The sequence below is a fragment of the Columba livia genome, chromosome 3 (assembly GCF_036013475.1).
Source record: "Columba livia isolate bColLiv1 breed racing homer chromosome 3, bColLiv1.pat.W.v2, whole genome shotgun sequence".
NCBI lineage: Eukaryota > Metazoa > Chordata > Aves > Columbiformes > Columbidae > Columba > Columba livia.
In genome coordinates, this window is record NC_088604.1 from 117108565 (window position 1) to 117136030 (window position 27466).

The following is a 27466-nucleotide window of genomic DNA, read 5'->3' on the forward strand; positions in this document are numbered from 1 at the left end:
AATGTAATAAAAAAAATAGCGTCAGTCCTTTCTAATGAAGCACTTGCTAATAAAGGCTTTAAGTAAGATGGTGTTGAATAACTTAAAAGAAAATTTTAAAACTGCAAATGTGTACACAAAGTCACTTGCACAACATCTTTGGCAATTGCTTTTAAAAAAGCTTTGAGGAGAATATTAGAACTTTTTTCCCCTTATTCATTTCCCCATAAACATCAGTTGTTCCACACTTGCACTGATCGTAGTCATATTAAATCAGTAAAAGGATTTTCTTTACAGCACCATGCTAGGAGTTATTCTGCAAAAGTGATCTGAAGATGAAGCAAGAGGCTTTATGACCCAGAGGGATAGCAGACACAATAGTGGGAGTGTGTGGAATTGTAGAACAAGGGGAGAGACGGGAGTTGGTGACTGGATTAACTAAGAGGGAGCTCTGGAGAAGGGACAGGAGTGGGAGAGAGATGTATCAGTATCTAACAAACTCAGTGTATCTCATGCCTTTCTTCAGCTAAAGGATCTAAAGCCCCAAGGCCCTGCTAATGCAAATTGGCACAGTGCTGCTGGCTCTAATAGCACCTCTGGCTAACTTAGGCAAGCAGAAGAAAATAAGCCAGATAAAAGCAACAAAAGGAAATATTTCTGTCCCTTGTATCTTCCTTTCAAACTGACAACACTGACATGGCAGAGAAGAGTTGGCAGAAGGACAATTAGTTTGTGGTAAAGGCATCTGATGCGTTTGCTATAGCACTTTTTTTTTTTTATGAAGCACATTCTGGGGGGCTGATACTTCTTTTCTTTCCTTCCTTCCTGCTACTTTTCCCTCCAAGCAGAAATATTCTCCAGCCAGTGCCCATCCCAGCAAGAACAGTAGTACATATACTTGCAGATAGTGAAGAAAAAGAGCATTACTCTACAAAGATACATGTATAATATATACAATGCTGACAGTGAGCAGAAAGCATGATTTGCCTGCTTTCTCATAAATCCTCACCCACGAGCTCAGATTTCAGCTGAACACGCTAACCCTGCGGTGCGCACACTTGCCGAGCCCTCAGGCAGAGCTGGATAATAAGGTGTTCATTGCCAGGGGATTAAGATTCAGTTTAACACCTGTTGGCCCACACAGAGCTGAACTGGCAGCAAAGCGAGATGAACAGGGCTCTCCTCAACACTGCTGTGCTGCCCTGTCAGTCCAGGAGCTGACAGTGATTATTTTTATCTTTGCAAAGTAGGTATGAAACACAGAAATCATCACAGTTGTGCCTAGACTGGGAGACAGTGATGTGTTGGCACACTCCATGGTGCTGGGGCCCCAGGATTTGGGATGAGAGGCTGGACAAGGGGTATGCAGGGTGCACACACCAGGGAGAGAGCAAGTGGTTCAATTGGATCTAGAAGCTGGGAGATGCTACATGATCCTATGGTCTGGTCATAGCCCTGGGTAGCATCTGACAGTGACAGGCAAGTCCTCTGAGCTGTACCAGAAGAAAGGTTTTGTTAGGAAGAAATTCTCTTCTGACAAGGGAAGCATGCTATTGCTATTCAAAAAATAACTAACATTTTTAAAAAAATCAATAGGAACTATGGGTTTAATTTTTGAAGGCACATAGGTCCAGAGCTATCTAACCACATTTGACTTTTACTGCAACTGGTTTCAAAGTGGAGTTTTAAGAGTTTGAAACTTGAGTTTCCTTGTGCAGATCTTTCTTTCAAATAATTCAAAGAAGGATGACAACTAAGTTGCGTTTAAAGCTTGACTACAAATCACTCATCTGCATGTCACACATGCTTTGTAGGCAAGATCTCATTGCATTGTATTTGTCATTGCCTTTCTGATTTAAGCAATAGCAGATCTTTCCTAGGAAACCAACAGAATTTAACAAGTGCTGAATTTGAGACGGCATTGAAGAAGCTGGTTTTACAAGGGAAAAAAAAAGAAAAAATTCCATTGATCAAAGTTATGAGCTTAAAATTATTTGTTCCAAGTTCATCTACTGAAGTAAAAGCCCCATTAAAAACAACCTACAGTAGAAAGCGTATCCATGTAATTTGAATAGCTGCCATTCAGCAGAGAAAATAAGAGGCTACATGATCTTCAAGCTCTAACCCCAAGCCTCAACTGCTTCCACAGTCCCATCACAGCTGGAGGGTTTTTTTCTAAATTTATCATCAATAAAGCAGTGAACAACCAGGAAATACGAACACAGCATAATTAGACTTCAGGCTTAGCATCCCAGGGATGGGAGCAGAGCAGCTCACCACCCCTTTGAAACCAAAGGGTAATTTCAAGAAGCATCGCAAACCCAGCCAAAAAAAAAGTCACTAAGTGGTTGCATTTCCATTTGAAATAGTTAAAAGGGCTTGAACTGTATTTGATTATACTTTTGAAAGAGAGACAGTTCAAACCTGCTACAAATTAGATTTGATACTGAAACACTGTGTTCTGGTTTGTTTTCTGGATGTCTGTAAATGTTGTACTTCACCTAGAAGATTTAAAACAAAAAATTGATGAAATCTAGAAAATATTTTTTGCAACAGTTTTAGCGAAGCGGTGCTTCTGGAGTAGGGAGGTTATGGCACATTTTCTCAAGGATGGATTAAAACATTGGGTAGGACTTGCCACAAATCCTATTGACCTTCTGGATTATCTAAGCATTATCTTCCTGTTTCAGAAAAGAAAAAAAAGCAGAAAATGTTGAAAATTTCACCTATATATCCTTTAGTTTCTCAAAACCCCACTCTCTTTAGGGTGTTATTTCTAAAGTGGATATTGAGAAAAATGCTAGCCTGATCTGAGGATCTCCAGTTTTTCATGACATCAATACCATGTGTTAGTTGCCCTCCCTGTCTCTGAAAAATCAAGTCATAAGTCTTTGTGGCATCTCTGTTCATTCTCTTACACTGTATAGTGCTGATGAAAAAGCAAGCGTGGTTTTTCTTTGCTAAATTGAATGTCAGGAGAGGCTTGTGAGGGGGACTGTGTAGTTGTGTAGATAAAGCCTCTGACTCCACATTAATATATAGTGGAAGAATAAAAGAAATAGGAGCAGCCATAAAGTATGGAGTACAAGATACACCTTGCATTAGCATTTCTGAGGCGAAGGAATGGGCTATCAAGATTTAGGTCGCATAATATTCGGTATTCTATTAAAAAAAGTATCATTATCATAAGAGAACATTTAATATGAACCCTTCCTACGTATTCCCTGCAGGAATAAGGTGGCCTAGCTAACAAAGCCTTGATTTAATCAATAAAACATACTTATTTTTTCTTTAAAATGTAGACAGGCCACCTACTTCTACCATCTCTGTGGTTCAGCTGCCACTGCATATCCTGTATATCCCAGGAGTACCGCGCACTACTGCGTGTCCTTACATACAATGGTCTCCATTCACACACCTTGTGAAAAAGGGCAAACGGGGACACAAGCAGTTGCTAAACACACAGAAACTTATACAAACTCCCACAGACACATCGTTTCTCCGCTCTCACCAGGGTTTTCAGATAACAACCTATTAGCAGGCATGTGAAGTCAAAACAAGAGCAGGATTTCCTTCCTTAGCTCTTCCTTTCGCAGCCTTGCAGGAGAGTAGGGAAAAAAAATCAGGGTACTCACAACCCATAGCCTGTAAAGCTTAGGTTGGTACAGCTTTACCTGTTCCCCAAATATGCTTTTGTGTCTCAATTATCAATCCTGCCTCATGAAAACACATTGCCATAGATACCTTTGTCTCTCTTATTCATTATGTGGTGCCACCAGTAGCACAAACACCCCTTAGACCTGTTAAACGCCCATGGTTTGGGGCACCTCTTGCAGCTGGGCAATCCAGATCATCTCCTGGACCTGGTCTGGCAATGCACACCAGGGGCTGTCTTTGGGGTGATCCAAAATAACATGTCTATAGACCCAAGTCGGTCTTATTTATCAGCATCCCAGTGGCTTCTGATCCTCTGACAAATTCCAGGCCTAAGTTAGGCAAGCAAGGAGCCCTGCTGGGGTCAGGGAGACTGTTCAGCTGGGAAAGTTTTATGTGCAAGAACTGAGATGTGAGCTCCGGCTACTTGCAATGAGAATGGGCTTGGCCCAAAGAGAAGGCTGTACCAAAAGTAAAGAGGATTCTCAAGGCAGCAATTGTGTCCTTGTGTGAATTTACCTGCAGAATACAGTACAAATATAGATATGTAATAGGAATGAGGGTTACAGAAGCACTCATGGCGTCCAGACAATATAGCTATCATCCAACACGCTGGCTGATTATTTTTGTATATCCAATCTGCTGTTTCGCAGCCCTTCTTCAACCCAGTGGCTTACATTAGTGCAACGATTTCTCTAAAGGAGACTTTATACCCATCATGAATCAAAAACCTATTTTATGAAAGAAGTTGTGATGCTGTTTCTGCTATAGTGATCAGAAACCCAACAGGGGGAGAAATGCAACCCAGGAAGCGTAACTCAGAATTACACCGCTGTAACGTGTCTACTTCTTAGTGCATGACTCTGATCAGATCATAAATAGCACGCAATGAAGAGCAGCCTCCAGACATTCACCAGTGCATCTAGAAAGTTACCAATAAAATTAGGCTGAAGACAAAGGGGGGTTCAGTACCTGCATTATGAATGAGAGTAACAGATCACTTCCATCCCCACAGCTTTTACAACCTGGCTATAAGAAAATAAATTGCAGCATAGGGAGCTGTCACATTACAATCTGTATTTATAAGAGAAGGAGATGGCAAATAATTATGCATAGCTTTAGTGATTTGCACCGAGAGTGTGTTACACTATGGAACCCTCCCCTATTTTTCTCTAAACAATTAAGCATAAAATAAAATAGCAGCCTGTCTTAGTGCAGTCCAAACCCAGCCCCGCTCTGATATGCAGTTTAAAGATGCCTAAACATAGTTTATAAGCAGCATCTTTCTAATTAGGATTTAAAAGTGTCCTGAGTATTAATTGTGCATTCTTCGGTGGGCTTAAAAGAAAGGAAAATGAAACATTTAGTAAAAAAATATCTTCACTAACCAAGATTAGTGCCAGGATGACTGTGAAGTTGCTTTCTACAAGTCTGTGATAATACAAGCATCATTTGTGCTCAGGAAGGAAGAATAATAGTTAGTTACTTTGGGACAATACTGTCCTAGCTCCCTTTGGAAACCATAGGTGCTATTAAATAATTTATTCTCAGTATTGTGCTCAGCTGACGCTACCATACACCAGCTCATCTCTGAAGAGAAGATCTATATAAAATTCTTCTTTGAATAGCACTTCCCCAGCACAGGACTCTCACACCTTGTCCCGTGGCCAAGACATCAGTACAATACAGCACCTTTGTCTTCAAATTTATCAAACCTCAGGGAAGGCTGGTAATTTCCATTTCCCCCTAAAAACCCAGACCTACTTTCCTTTAAAAACTCTGGTCCTTGCATCTCGTCCCACCCCCTCATATACCACAGTTTCTATAATCGTCGCCTTATGTAAGAGACCCAGAACCGGGAGCAGTTATTTATTGGTGTTTGCGTGCCATCACTTTCTCCCTAGAGAGCCCTAAAATAACCTAAAGATCCCTGGTAGATACATGAGTGCCATTGCACATCCTTGTGCCCGGTGGTACGTGCCATCACCTGGTCCCCACCGTCACCCTAAGGGGAGCAGTGTGGGGGACAGAGAAAACAGGTTGGTGCCATGTGCTCTGGTGTCCCTTCTCTGCTCATGGAGGGTGATCAGGGTACCCTGCTCCACCCTGAGTTTCGTGTGATGGGAGAGATGCAGGAGGGAGCATCAGTGGCTTCAGAGCACACAAGTGTGCATGGAGCCGGAGGGCCAGGCTGCCTTCAGACTTCGTTCCCGGAGCCCGTTCTTGTCTTTTATTGTTAGTCTGTTTATTTTCAGGTGGCTCTGGTGCAGCACCGTCACTCAGCTGGTTTCTAACTGACCTGGCAGGTTTTCACTGCTCTCTTCCTGTTCGCTGGCAGAACAAAGTCTGGAGGATTTATATGTTCCAGCTCCCGCGTGGGAGCTGTGAGCGAAGCCTCCTCCCGAGGAGAGGAAGTTTTTGCTGACAGATGTCTCTGTTTGAAGTGTCCGTGTGTATTTAGGCCCTGATCAGAGCTCGAGAGCACGCACTCAGCCTTAGGCACATCTATATTGCTGTCACCAGGCTGTGTAAAGTCAGGTGGGTGTTTAAGCCTTTTGTGGGCTTAAAGCTTTGGTTTATTGTCCTGGCAGCTCATGCAGTCGTTATGTAGTCTGCAGTGCTGTAGGTTGATGATTTACAGAGCAGCTGAAAAAAAGTTTGCAGCATGCACATATTTCTGCAGAGAAAAAGCGCCACATAACTTCCTTGATCCATTCTGGGGAAGGGTTTTTACAAGCAAACATGCATTTACCCTTTTGAGTAGCTACTTTGGTCACAAAATTTATGAACTCAGTGCAATTTTCCCCTGTGCAAAGCACCAAGAGGCAGGAGTTGCTCCAGGAGAAGTCAGTGGTACGTGCCCTATAAATGTCTGTTAGGCACCAGACAGGGTGCTGGGGCTAGTAGTGGCCTTACGGCAATACACATATTCTCCAAAATTTAGTCACTCCTTCAGCCCACACCATGTCTTGCTAATTCAGCTCATACTAAGCTTTCGTTTTGGTTTTATTTTGTTTTTTTAAATCTCCATTGACTGACAGAAGTTACTTTGCAGGGAGCAGGTGGGAACAAATGTTACTCCAGCAAGCTGGAAGGTTTTCTAAAGAGACCAGAAAAGTTTGACAACAAAAATCTAGTTTGCAAAAAATAAAAACCCTTTTATTTTTTGAAAAAGGTTGGTTTGATTATGAAGATATCTGAACTTTTAATCAGAGAACAGACTTTTTGGTGCAGAAAAAACAGCATCCTCATTTGAGTTTTGTGTTACTGGTATCCTCTATCAGCTTTGGTCTTGGGGCAAACTATTTCTTCAGTGGAATGCCTCAAAAGTCTGTCATCCCTGCCCCTTGCCAGACCTCCGTTTCTCTCCCATTTCCACAGAAGTGAACTCCAAAGACTGTTCAAACCAAATTAAAATATCTAATTTTTTGACTTGCCACCCAGACAAAAATAGTTCTGCTGATAAGAGAAATCCGCTTGTTTGCTGGAAGAGAGACAGGAAGCAGCCGTGCCAGCTCGGGGTATCGTACGCAGCCAGGACTGAAAATATCAGCACTCAGCCTCAGAATTCATCAGTGAGCCACTCCTTCAATAAAATAACCCAAACAACTTCCTGATGCTTCCCTAATTGCCTCTCTCTGAAATTCTTCTCCTCCCACTTTGGCTTGAAAAACAGTAATGCAAGTCCCTTTTACCTTTCTTCTCTCAAAAACTACATTGCTTTTTCTGACAGGGTTGAAAACTTGCCTCAGGTTTTTGCTGAACAGAAGTGAGGCTTCTTGATTTTATTATTTGCTCAGTTTCCACAGTTTTGTCACATAGCAATAATCAGTAAATAGAAATTTTTACATTTGAAATGTAAAGCTACCTGGTGTCGTCATCACATAATCTGTGTTATAATAATGCTTAGTTTTCACCTGACCTTTAGAAATCAGCAGATTCAAATACTTGTAGCATTTGCTGAAGATCCTCCAGGGATCTCACCATAAATTATACTGTGTTCTACAAATAGACACAACAACACTAATCAGCAAATTAAATGACAGCGCTCATTCCTGCAGAGATGCCTAAACATCTGATGGAGCTGATGGACCTATGCAGCCTGCAGCGTCAGTCTGCAAGAGATACTGCTGTCAGGCATAGGAAATGCTGACCTTGCAAGCAGGAACTGTGGGTTACTTAACATGTCTGATAAGAGAGAAAAAGGCTGATGTCTCCAAGTGAACACTAAGGGTCATTGATGGATGGTGACTCCAGTCCCTTCATTCATATTTTGCTCTGACATTTCTACCCATTTGACTTTACACAATTATTTCCAGACTGACCAGGGCTGGACAGTTTCTAATAACCACTCTTTCCCCAGGGTGGGGTAAGACACAGCAGAGCTGTCACTGCACCACCATAAAGGTGCTCCTTCCCTTCAGACAGTCCTTGCCAGATGGACCCAAGGCAGTATGTACTCAATAACCTGCTCAACAGCCATTTCTCAGTGGATGGGGACCAGTTTTTGTCCCATCTTCATCCTCGTTGCCCTGTCAAGTTGCAGGCGAAGCACCTTTATGTGTTAAAACCCCACACCATTAACTGGCTGCTGTCAGGACTGCGTCCCATGCATAGCCTGCACAGGATGATAAGAACCAAAATGCTGGGCAGGGAGGGCAGATTGCAAAAGGGCAAAACTATTGAGTACAAAAGACCTTCTACAGGTTGTGAAGCAAAGGAGACCATAGTTGGGACCAGGCTTGTAAACCTTTGGCAAAGAGAAGTGTGAAGGAACCTGAGGCCATGGCTCTGCTGGGAAGGTCAGCCAAATGAGCACCAAGACATGTCCTGTACTCGCAGGCAGTGTCACCTTGACATTTGGCCCCATCCTCAAGCCTTTCATTAGAAGCAAGAGCTACAGGAGGTGGGGGTAGCATGAAGCGGAGAGGTGTGATCACATCCTCTACCACAAGCTGTTATTTTGGCAGCTCTATTACAGTCATATAGAAATGACTCCTGGGAAGTGTAAAGCACTGTAAAAAAAAAAAAAAAGTCAGGGAAATCATCTGTCCTACAATATGCCAGCTTTCACCCAGGAAAAGTACTAGATGCCAGTGAGAAGATATGGGATGGGCCTTTCTCTTGCTTTTTCTTGGGCCATAACTGGTTATTGTCCACCTGAAAACCACCTTTTCTCTTCCACTTCTATCTGCTTAGTCTGTTCCTGTTTATTTCATAGCAGTCCTCTCCCCTAGGCAATGAGTTAATTTTTCACAAGAGCATGAAGACCTTAACCCCAGCTGAGGGGAAGAGGTGAACTGCCCTTTCCTGAAACATGCTTATTGAAAAGATGCTGAACAAGCTTACCCCAGGAATCACTAGGGGTGAAGGGTTGGTCACTGGAAGAGCTCCTTGCCCTGCACACCTTGTGGTGATAGAGGACCATCTTCCTAATCCAACAACATGCTGGGAGTAGATAGAGCTGACCACTCTAGCATTAAAAAGAAAAATCAGTATTAAGTTTCTTTTTCTTCTAACCTGCACATAGTGCTTTGTAGCAACAACATCTAATAAGCCAGCATGAACAACCCTGCTCATTTATATTGCCTTTTTGGCATTCTCCACAGAGGCACTTATACAGTTTTCTCTTATTTACCTCTCCTCCCACCTTGGGGAAGGAAAACAGCAGAAGTGCTGATGGAAGAGCTCCAGTTCACACTCACTTCCAGGTTCTGGTGGCATTTGCTCAAAAGCAGTTTGTAAAGGAAAACAAAAGGCTTGCAAGGCAAGTATGTGTTATGGAGCCCTACCCTGAAGAAATGCCTATCAAGTACTCTAGAAATTCACAGTGACTTTGGTACATTTTTGTTTGACAAGACGTATCCTGCAAAGTTTCAATTTCATCCCTCATTATTGCAAATTTTTCTCCCAGCTGAAGTGCTTTTTCTCTTAGGCAACAGCACTGCAAATTGGTGCTGCATTCTGGCAGTCAGAGGAGGCTCAATCAGCATCTCTCTTCTGTCAAGGGAATGCCTTCAAGGGCTTCGCTCTACACCTGACACTTCTTGTGAAGGGGCCCTTGCAGTGAAAAAGAAAGTTTTCAACCTAAGGAGCAACACCTGAGTACTGCTTGCAGGAGGCATCCTCACTGGCAGCTTAGAGAAGCTATAACTGTTGCACAAGCTGACATAATTTCTTTCTTCCACTTAAAAACCAATGATACCATCAAACAGTTCCACACCATCAAACACTTCCACAGGAGATGAGGTTGCACAAACTCAACTGTAGGAAACAACATTGCATCCTACTGTAGCAAATCTGCATGGCAGCAGAAGGTAATTTCAATTCAAAACAAAATACAGTTTCATTAATTTGTACTCTCATTTACTTACTCACAAGCAGCCAAAACTATATGCCTGTGTGACACTGGTATCCAGGAGCTTTCATGGTGCCATGGAGAATAAACATTGACCACCACAAAACAACACAGCCCCTCTTCAGAGGGTAACCACACCCTGGTTTTGGAACTGCCTTTTTATACCCATCTGGAGCTTATGAGGGTCAGTCCCTCCACCCTGTCCCACTTGTGAGTCATCAAAATTGATTCACTCTCCCCTGTCTCCTGTTCCCATTCGCACCAGGAACACTTTTTAACACCATCTATAACCATCCCTGCAGGGTTGTCCTTGGTCTGCAACACCACCAGCAACTTCATCCCATAGGGGACTGTGCTTAGCAGAGATCTGCAACTTGTTCAGGTTGTCCTCTGCTGTTTCCATGGCATGATAGTCAGATGCTCAAATCCAGCATGTTGACTAGATGATCTTTCAAGGTCCCTTCCAATCCCTAACATTTTGTGATTCTGTGAAGAAGTGGGTGTACATCTCTCGGGCAGAAAACTGTGATTTTGCTGTTAAAGCAGGTCTGGTAAAGACAGAAGCTCTGTGCCCATTTTCCTCTTTCAAGCCCACGTTGTATGGCTGGAGAAGTCGTACCAATAGCTCCTGCTGTGCTTAAGCAGCGCATTTGCAATGGTGTCATAATTTCATCTTTAACAACACTCAAGTGCTGATGCCAACCTCAGGCGAAGGCGCTGTCACCGCATCAAAGTGCCTTTGGTGTTTTAGGGTGCCAGAAAGTGGCAGATATGTTCTCAAAGTTTAATGCTTCAAACTCCATGCATACCTACTAGCATTAGTACATTTTAAACTTTCTGCTCTGTCTCCACCACCTTGGTGCAGTTTTCCAAGGTTGCAGAGACAGACTCCCAGTCCCACAGAAACTGAGCCCTTTCCTCTTGCTTGCCTTTTTTGTCCACATATTTTTCAGGCAGTGCTTAGTCCACTGGGGCCCTGGGCTTAGTCAGGGCTTTGTGGGAGTCTCATTGTACGATATTAATATAGTAAAAGCTACAAATAAGGCATATTGCTTTCTCCCTTCCCCCTTCCCTGTGTCCTCTGTCATGGCTATTGTGGCATTGTTTTGAATGTTTATACAGCACCTCTTGCATCTGGGAATGGATAGAGGAAAGAATCAGGGCAGATATTTTAGCTGTGGAACACCAAGGAGAGTTGCATTTGCCATGAACTGGAGTAATTAAAAGTAATTTTTGCGTGTTTTGGATGAGGGATGCTGACTTCAGTCAGGGCATGAGCTGTGCAAAGTGCTTATTTTTATAGTTTTGACGTAAATCATGGAATGTTTTCATTCTTAATTTGGAACACTTGCCCCACATGTTTCAAGTCTCCGTAGATAAGTCCAGTCTCTTTTCTTCCTCACAACCTGCAACCATACACATTAAAGTCCCAGGGCTGACTGCCCAAGTCATTTAGCTGAAGGCAGGACCAAGGCATCTTTTAAAAGTGGTAACTTCCAACTCTTTCTATGGACCACTGATCCCAGATGAGCTGCACAATTCTGCTATCTAAAATCTATCTTCTCTGCAGAAATGCCATGGATCATTTGCTTAACAAAACAAACCCAGCCTCCTCCTGTAAACCCAGCAGATACACAAAAATAATTTCCTTGGTTATATTTTCCTCTGGGGATGTTTAAACTGTCAACTTTGCTGAGCTACATTCTCCCCTCTTGTTCTTTCTCATGGGAGATGTCCTGTCAGAGGGGACTTGTTGCAAACTCATATTTTGAAGTTTTCCAGAGGATTTAGTATTAATACACATACAAGAGACTTGCAAAATCTTTCTCTCTTGAAATGGTAGCTTCTAGAGTTGGTATTGTTCAGCTTTTGGAGCCAGTTGAAAATATAGTCCATGCAAACACTTCTGATTCCAGGATAACACAGATGTATCATTTTTCAGATCAGTCGGTGTCTCACACATGATCGTTGGCTCACTGACGTTGAGACCCATTTCAAATCAACCATGTTATTGGTATCATATAGCATGGAACAAGAAGCTCTCTGCATTTCCAGTTATATCTTGTCTGCTCCATGGCAAGTCCTACTTGACCACCAACAATAAACTCTTGAGAACAGTAGGGTGCATCTCAAACCGCTGGAAGCGAACGTGGGAAAAACAGAAGCTTTTATTATGTTTTAATCTGAGACATTGGCTGGGAATCCATTATTGTAATGAACAGCAATACAAAACTGTGAACCCATGAGGCTTGTCTCATGTGGATATACCCTTAAGAAAAGGGTTTCTCACATGTGCAGTCTCAGCTGTCAATCTCTGCAGCCACCCACAGTCAGCAGTAACGGTGTGAGATCGCCAACACCCTCAAGTTGAAACTTGGGCTCAGTGTTTAACATCCCTGACAGTTCATCAATTAAAATCCACTAAAATCCAACTCTCAAAACAGTTTAAATGATTAACAATTAAAAGCTGCCTATATAGGAATGTAACATGCCAAAACACTGGCTAGAACAAGCAGCTTCTCACAGCAATTTGCTTTACAGCCTTTTCATCGGTTACAGTAAAGAGGATGGTGCAATCACTATTTCATCACTAAATTAGTATTAATTTTTTTTCACTAACACGGCAGAAATGTCTTTGTGGCAGGAGGGGTCTTGGCAGACCTGATCCTGAATGGTGTATCGATGCCTGTGCCTCTTGCTTTACAAGTCTCCTGTAGGGAAAGCACAGATTTAGCCCAAATGCAGCCTCCGCGGCTCCGAGTGCCTGGCTGTCAGCGTGCCTGCACAGGCTTCATCTGCAATCAAAGCCACAGTGTGGCTCCCATGGAAAGCTGCCTGGTAAATTGATGTGATTTATTGTAAGACGAGTCTGTTGCCGCTGTAACCGGTGACAGATTGCAGTTTTGCCAAGAAAAGCAGGATTGGGCACTGGTGGCTGGTGCCTGTATTTCTGATGTGGTGAGGTATGCTAGCCAGACAGATAGCCCCATATGGTTGTATAGAAACCCCCATCCCTTTTTCCCCCCCTTTTTAGTAAAAATCCTGAACACTTATAATCAATTACCTGTCTTCTACAGCTCCCTGTGTCAGCAGGTTTGTCGCTTTCACTGATTTAGAGTCACTAGCTGATTTTACTGTAGGTGTTATGCTGTTTATTGGGGGTTTTTTGAAGTATCATCTCCTAGTCTTGTGAAAAATTTCCAAATCCCAGCTCAGGAACAGTCCCACCTCTGCTGCTCACCGAGGTCTGTATATACTATGCTCATTTACACCGTACTGACAGACTCACATCCTTACAAACCTGGCCGCAGTTCTAAGGACCATTATAATGAATTAATTTGAGTAGCTGATACTGAGTGCTGATCCTCCAGCACTTGCATTTCTTCAGGGGTTTGTACCATCTGCATCCATGATGCTGCTGGGATGCTGAAAGATGATGTGGTTTGGACCAGATCCTCCTTTTGGCTGGGGGTGAGCACAATATTATTTTCATTCCACTATCTAAAGGAGGCAGATCTGGTGGCAATTTAAGGCTCATACATTATCATAGGCTACAGAAAGAATAATTTATGCCTTTGAGCCTTTCTCAGATCTTTCAAAAATCAGACATCTGAAGTTCTTTGGAGAGCCATAGGGATGAGTAATGCACCCAAGAGGACTTGGGGTCCAGACATGAAGGGATTAGCATGGTCCACCAGCACGATTTTGTCATCTGAGACAGACTCAGGCACATACTTCATGTCTCCTCGTTTCATAACGGCCATCTGGATGTGAAAATGGGGAAAGATGGGAGCGTGTTTCATGGCTCTGGTTTGTCTTCTCATGGGCAATAACATCACCCTTGGCTTTCACAGAGGGCTGCGGGATGCCTTTTCTGCTGCGAGTTTGCACCACTCCATTTTCTTTCTGGTACACGTTGCTGTAGACAGCAAAAGCCCTTTGTACGTGTAGCTCTGGAAGAGGGTAAATACTCCAGTAACACATTACCTGATATGATCTCACAATCACCCAAAATGTTTTTATGCTGGAGTGGAGCTCTGCTGGACATCTGTCAAGCAGTCAAGCAACATAAAAAACACCCAGTGCTCCCCCAGGATCTTGTTGCATTCATGCAAGGAGTCATTAAGACAGCTTTGCATCCATTGGTATTTGCCGTTTGCCTAGTGCTAGGATAACCTGCCCCTCTCCAAAAAAACCCCACCCCAGAGGCTGCCTGTTAATTGTGGCAACTGCGACAACTCCTGTTGGAGATGGAGGGATCTGCATTCCCTGAGCCTTTGGCGATGGGCAGTCACGGCAATTACAGTCAGTTGATGTGGGGCAAATCTAAGATCATCTAGGTTTAAAAAAAATAAAATAAATATCCTCCCTCTTTTCCAAAGAAGGAACAATACCACCCTGAATTTGTGCAAATGCAGGGTTTCCAGTCTGGCTCCGTGATTTGATGGTTCATTTAAAAAGAAGAAAAGAAAAGAAGCAGAGCAGAGGATTCCCTGGTGGGCTGTAAGACCTCCAAAGGACTTTTGGCAGCACCTGGAGACATTTTTAAGTTTTCAGACTAGGTATGCGTAGCACAATAATTAGTTTCCCTGAAGAGACCCTGGTAATTGATGGGATTTTCTGATGTCTGTTATGAAAGTACAAAACAGCTCTTTGTAAAAACTACTATTGAATTTTTCACTCTATATTCCAGATAGGCTAAAAATCAATATTAATACCTGGCTAGTAAATTCTGACACTTAAAGTTTGTAGCCCAAACTGCTCACAATGCTGCATGCTAATTGCTGTGGAGCTAACGAGGGGAGTGAGAGCTTGTGGTGCAAAGGTGATGCTGCGGCGATGCTCCTTGGATGCTGCTACCTATGGGCAGGTGGACACGCACCGGTTTAGAGGTGGAGGCTCCTGTGTTCCCACGTGGATGCCTCAACCAGGAGTAAACAAGGCAGAGCCATAGGAGCCCTTGCCTGGTGACAGGGGTGGCTGTGGGTGGCCGAGGTCCTGCCAAAGGGGCAGCCACAGGCACAACACACAGCTGGCAAGACCCACCAGGGAAAGAGGATGGTCTTTTTCTGCACATGGGGCTGGTTTCAATCCCCCCCAATCTCTAAACTGGATTAAACAAGCTGCTCAGGCAATGCCCTCTCTATTTCTTTAAGAAATATTGAAGAAATCCCCTTCTATAAGCAAAAATTATGTCTAATTTTGGAGAGCTGGTTCATTACTTGTGGCAGTACTCCAGAACACTCAGACACCAAGTGAAGAGGGAAGAAATAGGATGTGCACTACACATCGGCATTGCAATTATATATTAGATCAAACATCGTCCTGTTTTCATGCTCTTTAGGATTGGGGCTGTAAACTAACGAGTCAGACAGCACAAGTTTGATTCCCTGCCTGTCAGCAGAGCAGGACCAGAGGGCACTGGTCTGCCTGGTCCTGCCTGACAGTTGTCCCCTGCCAGGGACCGCAAGGCTGCCCCTCACCTCCTCCGTCCTGGGCTTCTGCCGAGGCTGCTGCAGAGCATCAGCTAGTGCCAATGGAGGAGAGAGGTTTGGAAAAATGAAAGCACAAGCCGGGAGAAAGGCAGGAACCTGCTGGAGGAATTGGTTTGCATAAAAACCAGCTCCTTTCTGTTTCGCATGCAGCTCCTGTGCTGGTTTTCATACAACTGTTTTTAAGGTAACACTATATATAGTCAAATAGTACTTTGCTGCAGCTATCACAGTGCTTGTAAGTGATTGGAGTATGTGGAAAAAAAAAAAAGTACATTGAGCTGCATAAACTACCTGAGGCAAGATATGATAATTCTGTCAAATGCACCTTAACTCATAGTGATGTGAGTCCCGTTAAAACCCAAGATTTTTACCACTGTGTGTAACATCAGCAGATGCATGTCCCCATGCCCTGGCCCCTGTCCGGCACCCCTGTTCCACAGCCAGCATGTGGCACGTTGCAGAATCGGTTTGCAGGTGGGGACCTACAGCATCCCCCAAAGAGCTGAGAACAGCAGGATTTCCGCAGAGAGCCAGATAATTTCCTTCTCATTAGTTACTTTGACACAAGAAAGTTATCACAGCTCCCCGATCTGTCACTGGGCTGAGGGAATGGGAATTTGTAATGCTAGGCATAGGTTTTAAACTGTGACAATAGAAAACAGTTGCTTTCCATGGCAAGCTGCAACACAAAGAGAGCACCTGCCCAAAGCTGGATTTCCTCAGGGAAAGCAAAAGAATTATTTTGTTGCTATCAAGGTGATACCCAGGAGTTTTCTTCCTATTTCTAGGACTCTAATATAATAAGAGGAGCTAATAGCAGCAAGATGTGTGAGGCACACACTGGGGATTAAATTGCATCCTGCACCAGAGAGGCAGCACAGGGTTTTTTGGCAGCACACGGAGGGAGGTGCCTGCGCTGCCGATGGTCCTGTGGCACGGTGGCGTTTTGTGGCATCACTCCATGTGTGGTACAAATGCAGGTGACACAGGATGGCATGTGCCACTCACACCAGCTCTGCACCATCCCCAGCCCAACTGCCCACCCAGCGCTCCCACGGGTGCAGGAAAACACCTTCTGGGGAGAGGGGAATGACCTTCCCCCTTCCCTCTCTCTCCAGCTGGGCCTGGCAGCTGCCTGCAGGTTTCTGAGCAAGGCATGAAGGGGCCTCTGTGGTCTCCTCCAGCCCATAAATCACAGCAGCTAACAGCTATGCTGACGGCCAGGCTGCCATCTCGGCTTAACGATCAGAGGGAGCATTCTGCAGCAGCAAAGTGAAAGCAAGGCGTAATGTTTATTATATTTACTGAAGGGAATACAGACTGTTTTCTGCCTCTAGAAGTCTCCTCTCTTCAGGAGAGGCTTTTCCCCTAGATGGAGAGGGAAGCTTGAGGAACTGAGCTCTCTGCTGAGATCATTGCACCCTGGGATGGAAATTGTGCCACGCTGCAGCCACTGCTTCCTCCTTCTCCTCACTGGGGCTCTGTCTCCAGCTGTTTCCCCGAGGCTGACAGGCAACACTTGATGAGTCAGAGACGTGTCTTACCGCAGACTTTACGGCTCGGGTTAGCTTCCAGCCAGGGAGTTCATCTGCTCTGCTCAGCTGGTGGCGAGCTCTGAGAGCACTGGGGTTGAGTTTCCTTATTTATTGCTGAGGGCTCCTGGGGTGCCACACTGTTACTGATTTACACCCTTGGAGAGAGGTGGCTCATCTTCTGGAAGACATCCCATGTAGCTGAATTGTAGAGAACACGTCCAGGGTTACTTTACTGACCCTGGCAATTAAGAGGATATTACAAAGCCTTTGCAAAGGGAATCATGTCTGGGTGACCACATCTGAAAGTGTCCTCTTGTGAGGAAAAAAAGCCCTCCAAGAGAAGAATATTGTGGTAAGATTCATGGACCTGAGGGTCAGGAGACACTGTGAGATCATCTGGTCTGGCTTGTGCATCACGTTCCTCTTTGCTACATCCACGCTGACCGCATGGCACGAGTAACACAACGTGGCACCTTCATATGCAGCGCATCATCCACTTTTTCTGTTGGTACCTACAATTAATCATCTCTGGTGTGCTTATGCAGAAGGGAAGAAAATAAAGAAGATTGCGCTCTGTCCCTAACTTGCCTCCAGCATCCATCTGTCAGCTGGTGTGACGCCTTTCCAGCAGCCTCCAGTGGTTTTGCTGTGAAGCCCAACTTTCACCATCAGTCTACAGCCCAGACAGGGCACAGAGCTGGCCTTTCCCTGCACCTTCTGGAAAATGCTGACACAAAACCAGGACACAGCATGTCACACCTGTACCCTCTTTCCCAGCTGAAGGCAAGTCACCTGTCCTGCTTGCCCCTCCTGCCATTGCTAGGTTAGGTCAATGCAGTGATATTTACCAACTAAACTTCATCTTACCCAAGAACTGAACAAAGTTTGATTTACTCCATGCCCTCCTCCCCGCCTTTTTTCTTTTTAAATGATTTGATCCCCCATTACACAGCTGTAATCACTTACCTGAACAGGCCAATTATCCCACCGCAGCTCAGTAACACTAATTATGTTACAGTTCTTGGCAATGGAAGTTGCCAAGCTCTCCTCCTCATTAGCCAGGCTTCCCCCATTGATACAGCAGTGGGTTTTAAATTTTTTCTCTTCACATTCATCAGGTTGGCTCCTGTTTGTTCCCAATTAGAGCTTGGCTCCTCCAATGCTACTTAAAGCCCTTTTAACTGCTCCAGTTTGGATCCAGCCAAAACCAATTAGCACCTCTCTCTACACCATGGTGTCCTCACCACGTTTGCAGCCCACCATTCCACAAACCCCAGGCCTTTAAAATTGTATCAGTTATACAGTACTCAAGGTGCTACCTACAATATTTTCTTCTTTAGTATCTGCAAGCAGAACAGTTGCATTTTTCATTTCTTCAGGCCTTTTTCCCTCAGGTCATGCTACCCCCATGACACTGATCCTGAGGAACTGCTTCTGCCCTCTTCAGCAAAGTTCCCCAATGCCTACTCCAACATCTCAGTTGGATCCATAGCTTCTCCAGCCCCAGCCTGGAAGCTGTGAAGGAAACAATGTAAGGCTTATGGAGCTGAGGATCAATTACTTGTGCTGGAACCTGGCACTGGCACTAGTTACCAAAGCATTCACTCTGAGGGCAAAATGAAGTCTTTGGTCACCTTCCCCAGCTGGTAGTAAGAGACTTCTGCTGCTCTGCTGAGACTGGTTTTCTTCTGGCTGTCACCAGCAGTATTTGCAGAATCCACTTGAAGCTTCCACAACCCAATGGGCTTGCTTCGTGTATTGTCCGCAGGAGGGCTGCCTGGCCTCTGTGACACCATCTTCCCTTGGTCGGCCTCCAAATCCTTCTTCCACACATCCCAGCCTGTCACCCATTCTCCTCAGCAGCCAAGTCAGTCTCCTGTGGCCCAAGTACAAGAAGTGCCATGGTCATCTGCTTGGCCAGCTGTGAAAATCCTGCCTTGCTGGGCCCCGCGGGAGACAAGGGTTATTCCTCAATCCTTCCTCCCATGGCCTCCTGGATTTTCCCTCTGTGCTCACCATCACTGTCTCCACCTCATCCTCTTGAAATTCTTGCCACCATGCCTTTCCCCTGCTGTTTTTCTGTCCTAGTCTTATTCCCCTCTGTCAAATTCACAGGCTGGGCTTCCAGCTGTGTTCCTCCCCGCTCGCCTGCTGTTACCCACTGCCGTGTCCATCCCCCTGCGCAGACCCCATTTCCACACACGTCTCCTGGTGAGCAATTTGACTCTAGCTGCCTTGGAAACTGTTTATTTTAATAGGTGTATCCCTTAATACACTGGATTAATCTACCTGCTTACCTCTTCTCCCAGAGATAATTTTTTATATTGTAAATTAAATAGGGAAAGTCAAAAGCCAGAGGAGTAGATTTATTTTTCAGTGCTCTCAATGGAAGGCCCCTGCAAAGGTACATTCCACAGCACATATATAATTGCATAGATGATTAGCACAGCAGCCGGGACAGTGGAAGAGAAGTAAGGCTGCTCTAATTTGTCAAGGTAGTTTACCAGTATGGCTGAAAATCATACAGATTTCCTTATCAGTTCTTGGTGTACTTTTTTGTTTTCCTGCTGTTTCAGAGCACCAGCAAGTACAGGTTTTGCCTAGGAGGGATGGGAGATGCCCGGCCACCTGCAGGTTCTTCTTGTGAACACAAGAGCCTGCAGGGAAAGTTCATTGATTTCTGGTGGTGCTGCCCTTGCCGGGGTGAGGGCAAGGTCTTCGGGGTCAGTAAGGTCTCTTGAGTCAACCGAGGCTTTTCAGTCAATGAACAGAGGAAACAACTGCCTTGTGTTAAGAAATTTTTATTTGTCCTTTGGATCTGTAATGTAAGCACATAAAATTACAAGTGGAAGAAACATCATGCCACAAAATTGCATAGAATTTTTACAAAAATGTGAATTATGCCTCTGAAACAATCATAGCTTGAGGAACCGAAAAATATGTACATGTTAACTGAAATATTTCATCCTACTTCGAAAGCAAATCATCAAGGACTAATCAATCACAGACACTATTAATACAATGTACAAGAGCAACACTGATTTCAAAGAAAGGCAAGCAGTGATGTCCCTTTAGTTATCTTTCAGTGAATGTTTAGCTAATACATGAGCATTAATTAACATAATTATGAACATGTTAAATCTAAAATGTCTGGCCTTCATTAGAATTTTTAAAATTCTGTTTATGCTGCCAAAACCAAGCTATTTTCAGTAGTGTAAAGATATCTGAAGTGCACGACCTAGTTTAATATAGACAGCTCTATTCTATACAGCAGAAAGTCCACGATACAGCATTTCCACACATTCAACACGGAACAAGGCAAATACATAAAAGGCACAAGACTTGCACATCATAAAGACCCTTTTTTCATTATCTTACTCTAGTTCAAGTAATATCAATATTAAATGATATCTGTTTCACTGAAATAGTTTGAACGATGCAAGATGTACAGTATTACACACTACCTTACACCTGCAGAAAGTGGCACTGTACAGATATAAAAAAATGTGAGTACAGGAAATGGTCAAATACAAACTTACTGTAAAATGACTACAGCTGAGAGTATAGTTAACCCAACCGGTATGTTTATTTTTTTTAAATATAAATAAAAGGTTAATTGGTATTTGCCCAAGTTTCTTTGAAGCCCGCGGTGAAGTCCTGGCTCCACTGAAATCCATGAGAATGTAGCGCTGAAAATCAAAGGAGCTAAGATTTTACCGAAAAGCCTGCACTGTACAACGGTTTCTATAACGCAATAGTCTTCAGTTTTATTGTCAACACTGCTATCAGTTTATTCTTTTAATAATTTAGACAATATGTCATTTTAACTTTATAAAATGCAGCATTACATCTTGACTCTCTACGCTTTCAATGAGTGATTAAGATGGATTTCAAAGTGCAAAACAAGGATTAGCTGAGGATTCACTTTTCCTAGCATTAAGATGAAAGTCAGATTTTTGAATTTCATGTTCACCAATTTCATCATCATAACCCAGAATAGTTTAATCCAAAATATGATCTCCAAACAATGTGCAATTTTTCTTTCTTTCTGCTCTAAGGTTAAAAAAGAAACATGAAAATACTGTTTGTTTTCCAAGATTTGAACTTATATATATACACACCATTATTTAACTGAAAACTTAAGCTTGATTTGTATTTTATTGCTTAAATTTAAATAAAATAAGTTACTTTAAAGTACTAAAATCCTGAGGGAATGGAAGTAAAGTAACTTAACTGTTACGATGTATTAAAATGCCTCCCTATGTAATTGAATTCTTTCTCCGATTGCTTTTTAAATACAAACTAAGGCCCCGATCTTGCAAATGTGTATGTGAATGCTATTCCCCAGCACAGCTGCACTGAGCCCTGTCGTGTGCAGGAAAAGTCATTTCTGCCAGTTTGCAGGATCAGGCCTCTCAACACTAATCTCTGTCTTTTGAGCCCGTTTATCCTTTGCCCTAAGACGCCTCTTCACGGCGCAGCTGAGGAAAAGGCCTCGCGCATTATGCATTGGCTTGGGTACAAATAAGAATCCGTTTGTAACATTTTGTAATTCCTATTTCTGTTAGCACGGGAATCCAGAGAATAGCATTTATTTACCTTTTCAAACGTCCTGACTTTAACAAAATCTCTCTGTCGTCTGATATAAATTTCTCAACATGTGCTGTTACTTCTCTCATGCATATCATACAGTACACTAACTTTGATTGTTCTTAAGAAGTCAGTTAAATGGATTAATATACAGTTTTAAATAACAGTGACCAGGTTTTTATATTTTGCTTTTAAATTTCAGACCTTAGTAAAACTGAACCTCAGTCTTAAAAATAATGGAAGATTCCGTTAGATTTCAAATACTGTAGTCCTAAACGTTTTATAATCCTATCAAATTCAGTAAGCTTAAAATATGATACTTAAAATCAATACTTTTGAGTCTGCAAAATATATATCAAATTTATACTCTAAAACTACTTTGATTTACAACACTAACACCACAAAAAGAACTGTATGATTCAATGACTATTTTATAGCAGTATAACCCACATATTAGCTTTCATAATGATTCTCTCTACTCACGTATCCCTGAAACGTTTAATTTGGCCAAGAGACCACGCCGACTTCAAATAGAAACATGCCGTGTGTGTATATAGACGGATGTGTGTGCACATATAGCTATATATATATTTATATATATATATATGAACATATATGCACTCACACAGTATAACAAACACAGAGGTACACAGACACCGACAATCTCCAGGCAGAGTTCTTCTCTTTGTTTTCCTCTTGTCCCCACAGTTCCAAGAATTTTCAGCAGCAAATATATTTCTTTCCGTGTGATAAACGTAATATCAAGACAGCAAGCCACCAGTGCTTGCAACGCTAAAAAGGATTAAATGTTTCAGTGCAAATGTAAAATGATGGTACAGCTGTCAAGGTGCAGTTATAAAGAAGGAAACAAATATGATTAAGTACTGTTATAATATTCTCTAGGAGCTGTATTAGTTTGGAGCACTTTGCACTGGCACTTCAAAAGGAAATCTGCACACATTTGTCTCTGTACAATACACTGGTCTTCATTAAACATTCTTAACAGTGAACATGGCCAGAAAATCACCCATTGTAAATTGGCCAAAAAAAAAAGAGGAGAGGATGGTTAACATATTAATTTTCCCATTACAACTGCACTAAGCTTTAGAATAATAATAAGATGAAGAATGAGAATGAAGACCTTTGCACGATACTTTTTATAAAGTGTTCCTTTTGGGAAATGTGCACTTGAATGCAGATTCCTCCAGGCTCCCGAAGCGCTTCCACAGCAGCTCACGTCGGGAGAGCAGAGACGGGCAGCTGGGGAGCGCTGCGCCCGGGCGCTCTGATTGTTTCTTGGGCAGTTAAAAAGTAGTATCAAACACTTTTTCTGGATTATCTTCTTCCAATTCCTCTTCACTTTGCAGAGGTTTATGATTTGATTTTCCGCTGTCAGATGCCAGGGAAGAGGGGGCAGAACTGTGGTCTCCATCTTCACTGATTTTGCCCTTCATGGCTTCCTGTACGAACTCCAGAATTTCCAAAGGCAGTCTTTTGAATTTGTCTTGATATTCCTGATCAAGTTCCACCTGCAACTACAACAAAAGAGAAAAGGTGTCTTCAGGGGTATCTAATGCAACCAGTGCTGCACCACACGAGGCAGGGGGGAAATTAATGATGCGTTTTTCCATGATTTAAGAATATATTATTTTCTTTTTCATATTAGAGCCACACATCCAATACGCCTATTAATTTCCATGCAGTCATTTCAAAGCTGAAGGAACATGCAGTCATTTGTGCATAAGGCTGGTGTTGGGTATCACGCTTGGGTACCCAAAACCGTAAAATATATATGAATTTAACTGTGTCGGTGTCCATACTCCCACTGGCTTTCACAAGACCCATTTCAAGTGCAGTATGGATCACAGATAAGCCTTTGAAAGAGCAAAGGCTTTCATTAAGCTTCAGGTAGCTCATCACACATTAATCACACCACAAACACTGCACTGAGAACAATATAACAACTTTCGCCAGATTTCTTGGGTTGGAGAAACCATTAGGAAAAAGTCAGTTGTCAAAGGGAGTCGAAGAGGGAGGGAAAAGAAGTTAAATTGCATTTCTTAGGGCTAGATCATGGAAAGTTACATTATCTGATTAATGCAGTATGTGTCTTGGACATTACTGGGGAAAAAGTGTCATATCATCAACAGGATGCACAAGGCATGCAGAAAGAAATCTGGCTACGAGTCTTCAGGAAGCTGTGCGCCCTTTCCCAGTATTTATTTGTACAGCCTTTGTTTTTAGTGCCCATATTAGGATCTGCACGATCCATTATTTAGAAAAACATTAATGTGCACGAAGGTTTCAACTGAGGACAAAGCCAATTTTTTCACCATGACCACTATAAGCACAGCAGGAAGCAAAAGGGATGAGTTCCAAAGCCAAATCCACGCCATCCAACCATCCAGCCATCCATCCACCCACCTTCTTAGAAAGAGGGAGTCAGGTTCTGCTAACTGTAGCTGCAGCAGTTTCACAGTAGTTTCTTAGACAATTGTATTTTGAACTGTATTTTTTTCCAGGATGCATAAAGATGCTATGAATTCTGATCCTTCAGCTGTATGCTTGAGTCTATCCTGCCTGGTTTCAAGTCTCCTTCACCCCATTGCGACGGCTCTCAACAAATAATACAAGTTTTCACTTGAACGTTAGGGTCTGCACTGCTCTTACCATCCTTGACCTGTCCACAGCATGTGACTTTACCACTACGCTTCCCTCTGAGCCCTTCCAATCCCGTTCCCCATGCTTCTGTCCTGGTTTTCATCCTGCATCTCTGATTTTATTTTTGTGAGGCCTCTTCTCCTTTCTCCTGATGTGCAAATCAACGTCCTTAGCTCACCCGGTCTAGTTCTACATTCCTTAATTAGACAAATTTTGCAGTTTTTCTTCCTCAAGATCTAAGATCTGGCTTTTTCCTGTTGGTTCTCCTGCTAAAGCTCCTTTTCTGCCTTGTTTCTGGCAATTTTCCTGCTGTTCTGACCTCAGTTTCCCACCTTGGTGTCATAGTGCTGACAAGCACCGCATCTGAGGCACAAACGGTTGCATTAAATACACCCTGCCTCTAAAATAGATATATTTGTATCAACTGTTACAACAATCGCTACCATAACACTCTTCTTTCATGCAGTGATGGTAGCATGGCACTCACGTAGGTCATCTTGCAAATCCAAAGATTATGTTCTAGGCAAAGGTCTTCCTTCCATCATGGTGCAATCATGCTTTTGGTTACAGTTCACTGCTGAACACCCCCAACTGCTTTAAAAAACAGGAGGGAGGGAGGGGAAGGCAGCTACCCAAAGATGCTATCACGGAGGGAGATTTATGCCAAAAGTGCGACAAAACACCAAGACTTTTCCTGTTTAGGAGCATTTGGAACTGGGGTCTGGGCTGCTGGTGTGGATCCACAGCGTGTCTGAGCCCCGCATAAAGACAGTTAAAGTTCCTGCAGGGAGACGCAGCTCTGCATACAATAGTTTTTACAAATCAAGGAGTCGTGGGAAAGGCTCCAGAGCGCTGGCAGACAAAGCTTTATAAAAGGGTATAAATTTCTTTATCCAGGAGTGTCTGACCCAGCCATGGGCTGCTGTATTTCTCCACCTCATTAGCGTACATAGAATTACTGAATTTGTAAATGTTAGGCACCTCAGTTATAAAAGGAGGTCTGTAAGTTCAAAAGTCTCCTAGCCCTCAACTTCCTTCAGAACCTTGATTTGCTCAATTAGGTTTAAGAGCAATAGAAATATTTGAAATCCCTCAGAAACTGAACATTATCTGAACCCAGCGCAACCATACGCATGTTGTTAGATAGCAATTGTGTCTAATGTTCACCTCCTAAAGTGCCTCCAGTGGATAATCTCCCTAAGTCGAGCGTTTAATAGAAATGACATGAATCTGGAGCTACCTCTCTCTCTTCTCTGTCTCCAGAGACAGTCTAGATATCTAATCATGAGAAGGCTGAAGTTAGTTGAGAAGGAGCAGACAGTAGACAAGGAGGGTTGATTAAAACTGCAAGTGTATAACAATTAGTTTTCTCTTTGATTTCAAAGGCACCGTCAGTCCTTCCCTTTGCTCGGCTTCGAACGAGCAGCTCCAAACCCGTTCCCTGAGCCCCAGGCTGTCACACAGGACTCCAGCTGCAATGAGGAGCACAAGGGGTGAGCCGGGGTGCCACCCCACTGCTGGACCTGCCCCCTCACCGAAATGTTCCTCAGCCAGCCTGGGGCTTGCAAACCCACAACACTCTCACAGCACATTGGCCGTATTTCTCCTTAAACCACCAGCCCCAGGCATAGCACTGGCAAACAGCTGTGGGTCAAGGTTAAAGAAACAAGTTGCCTGCTTAAAACCAGCTGTTTTTCTTTTAAAACCCTCTGTATCATTCTGTTAGATAATGATAACCATATTTGGTGGCTTTACAGGGACATTACAGTTCATTCACTAATGCAAAGCTGAACTCCCATTAGTAGCAGTGTGTAAAAACCTCTCTGCACAACCAGCACCACCAGACTCAGGCCCTGTGTGGCCTTACCTTTCGGTTTGCTGTCCCCTCGGGTTGTTTCCCATCACAAGTCCACCTACCCCGAGTCGTCTCCTCTCTGGCTACTAAACAAGGTGACCTATACTTGCTTTTAGCATTTTGGAGCCAGACAAGGGGGGCAAAATGAGACTGATGATTAGATGGGCAGATCATTATCTGGACCACTGTTTCCATTAACACATAACAACCTTCTTCCTTCTGTTATCTCACTATTTCTTACAGATCCTCTGTCCTCTCTTTAACCCTCAACCAAAACCTCTTTCTACTGTCACCTCCATGCAGCTTTAGTATCCCACAAGGGGCTGGAAACATTATTTCTTGCTCAAGTAAAGCACACTCCCATGTTCTTTTCTTGCAGGCAATGAGTTAATACTTTCAGATTTGGAGCCATCATTACTTGTTTGCAGGGGGGTCCCTGGGGACACAAGGTGAATGTGTGTCGCTCTTGACCCCTGTGCCCTGGACCAACACCACTGCATCCTTCCAATCTCGACTACAACCAACACAGCCCCCAGCCTTAGGGATGGCAAATGAGTGGGGCTTTATAAGACTAAGCCCATGCCCTGGGGAGCAGAGCTCCTGGCAGGCAGGCAGCCACCCAGCTGATGGGCACGCACTCCCTCTCAATCTGAAGGGTTCTTCGGCATCCTTGGCTACAACTGCTTTCCAAAAAGGGTCATCGTTCAGGGAATGGCCTCGGCAACCCTTCCTTGGAATGTGGGTGGTGAAAATGAATACGGTCATTCAGCTTAAAGCAAGGCAAATACAGTCAGGAAAGGAAACTGATGATATTATTAAACCTATTTATAGCAATTATGCCTAGCTGTTACTAAACCTACCAAAATAACATAGCATAACATAGTGTTAAAATAGTGCCCATAGCATTAAAAGAAGTTACTGCGATCAATGAAGAATTACAAAAGCAGAAACTGTGGTTTCAGGCTATCCTGATCAAGCCCCTGTAGACTTCTGCATACTTGCAATGTGATCTAATGAACTTCTGTTTCTACCAAGAACAAAAATAAAACGATCACATGAAAAACGCAACATGCTGCCAACACAAGTTACCAGGAGGGCTGAAGTTCACATGGAGTGTTTAGGTTAAAAAAAATGAGAACATTTAAAAACAAAATAAATATGTTAAACCCCTGAACCCTAAATTATTCCACATTGATGGTGTTTGATATTATCTTGTCCCTGAGCTTAAGCTTCAAATATTGAACTCTTCTCCCTTCTCACAACCTGAAATACATCTCATCCTCTTCCCTGCTGCACAATTTTTAAATTTATTTTTAATTTCAGGATTGTTTTAAGATAA

At 43.3% G+C, this 27466-nt stretch overlaps 1 protein-coding gene and 1 long non-coding RNA gene across 8 annotated transcripts in view; one reads left to right on the forward strand and one right to left on the reverse strand.

The window, feature by feature from the left end:
• LOC110356273 (uncharacterized) overlaps positions 1 to 27466 on the forward strand; it is a 74018-nt gene that overhangs the window by 17891 nt on the left and 28661 nt on the right. The gene's annotated exons all lie outside the window — the stretch shown is intronic.
• Positions 19807 to 27466, reverse strand: part of PLCB1 (phospholipase C beta 1) — a 405394-nt gene continuing 397734 nt past the window's right edge. For 2 of the 3 annotated variants that reach the window (XM_021282907.2, XM_065059870.1), the window contains exon 32: positions 19807 to 23146. In XM_021282907.2, the coding sequence (XP_021138582.1) occupies positions 22916 to 23146 (231 nt within the window). In that variant the 3' untranslated portion in view covers positions 19807 to 22915. The remainder of the gene's footprint in view (positions 23147 to 27466) is intronic. The other variant, XM_065059871.1, reaches the window with a different exon arrangement.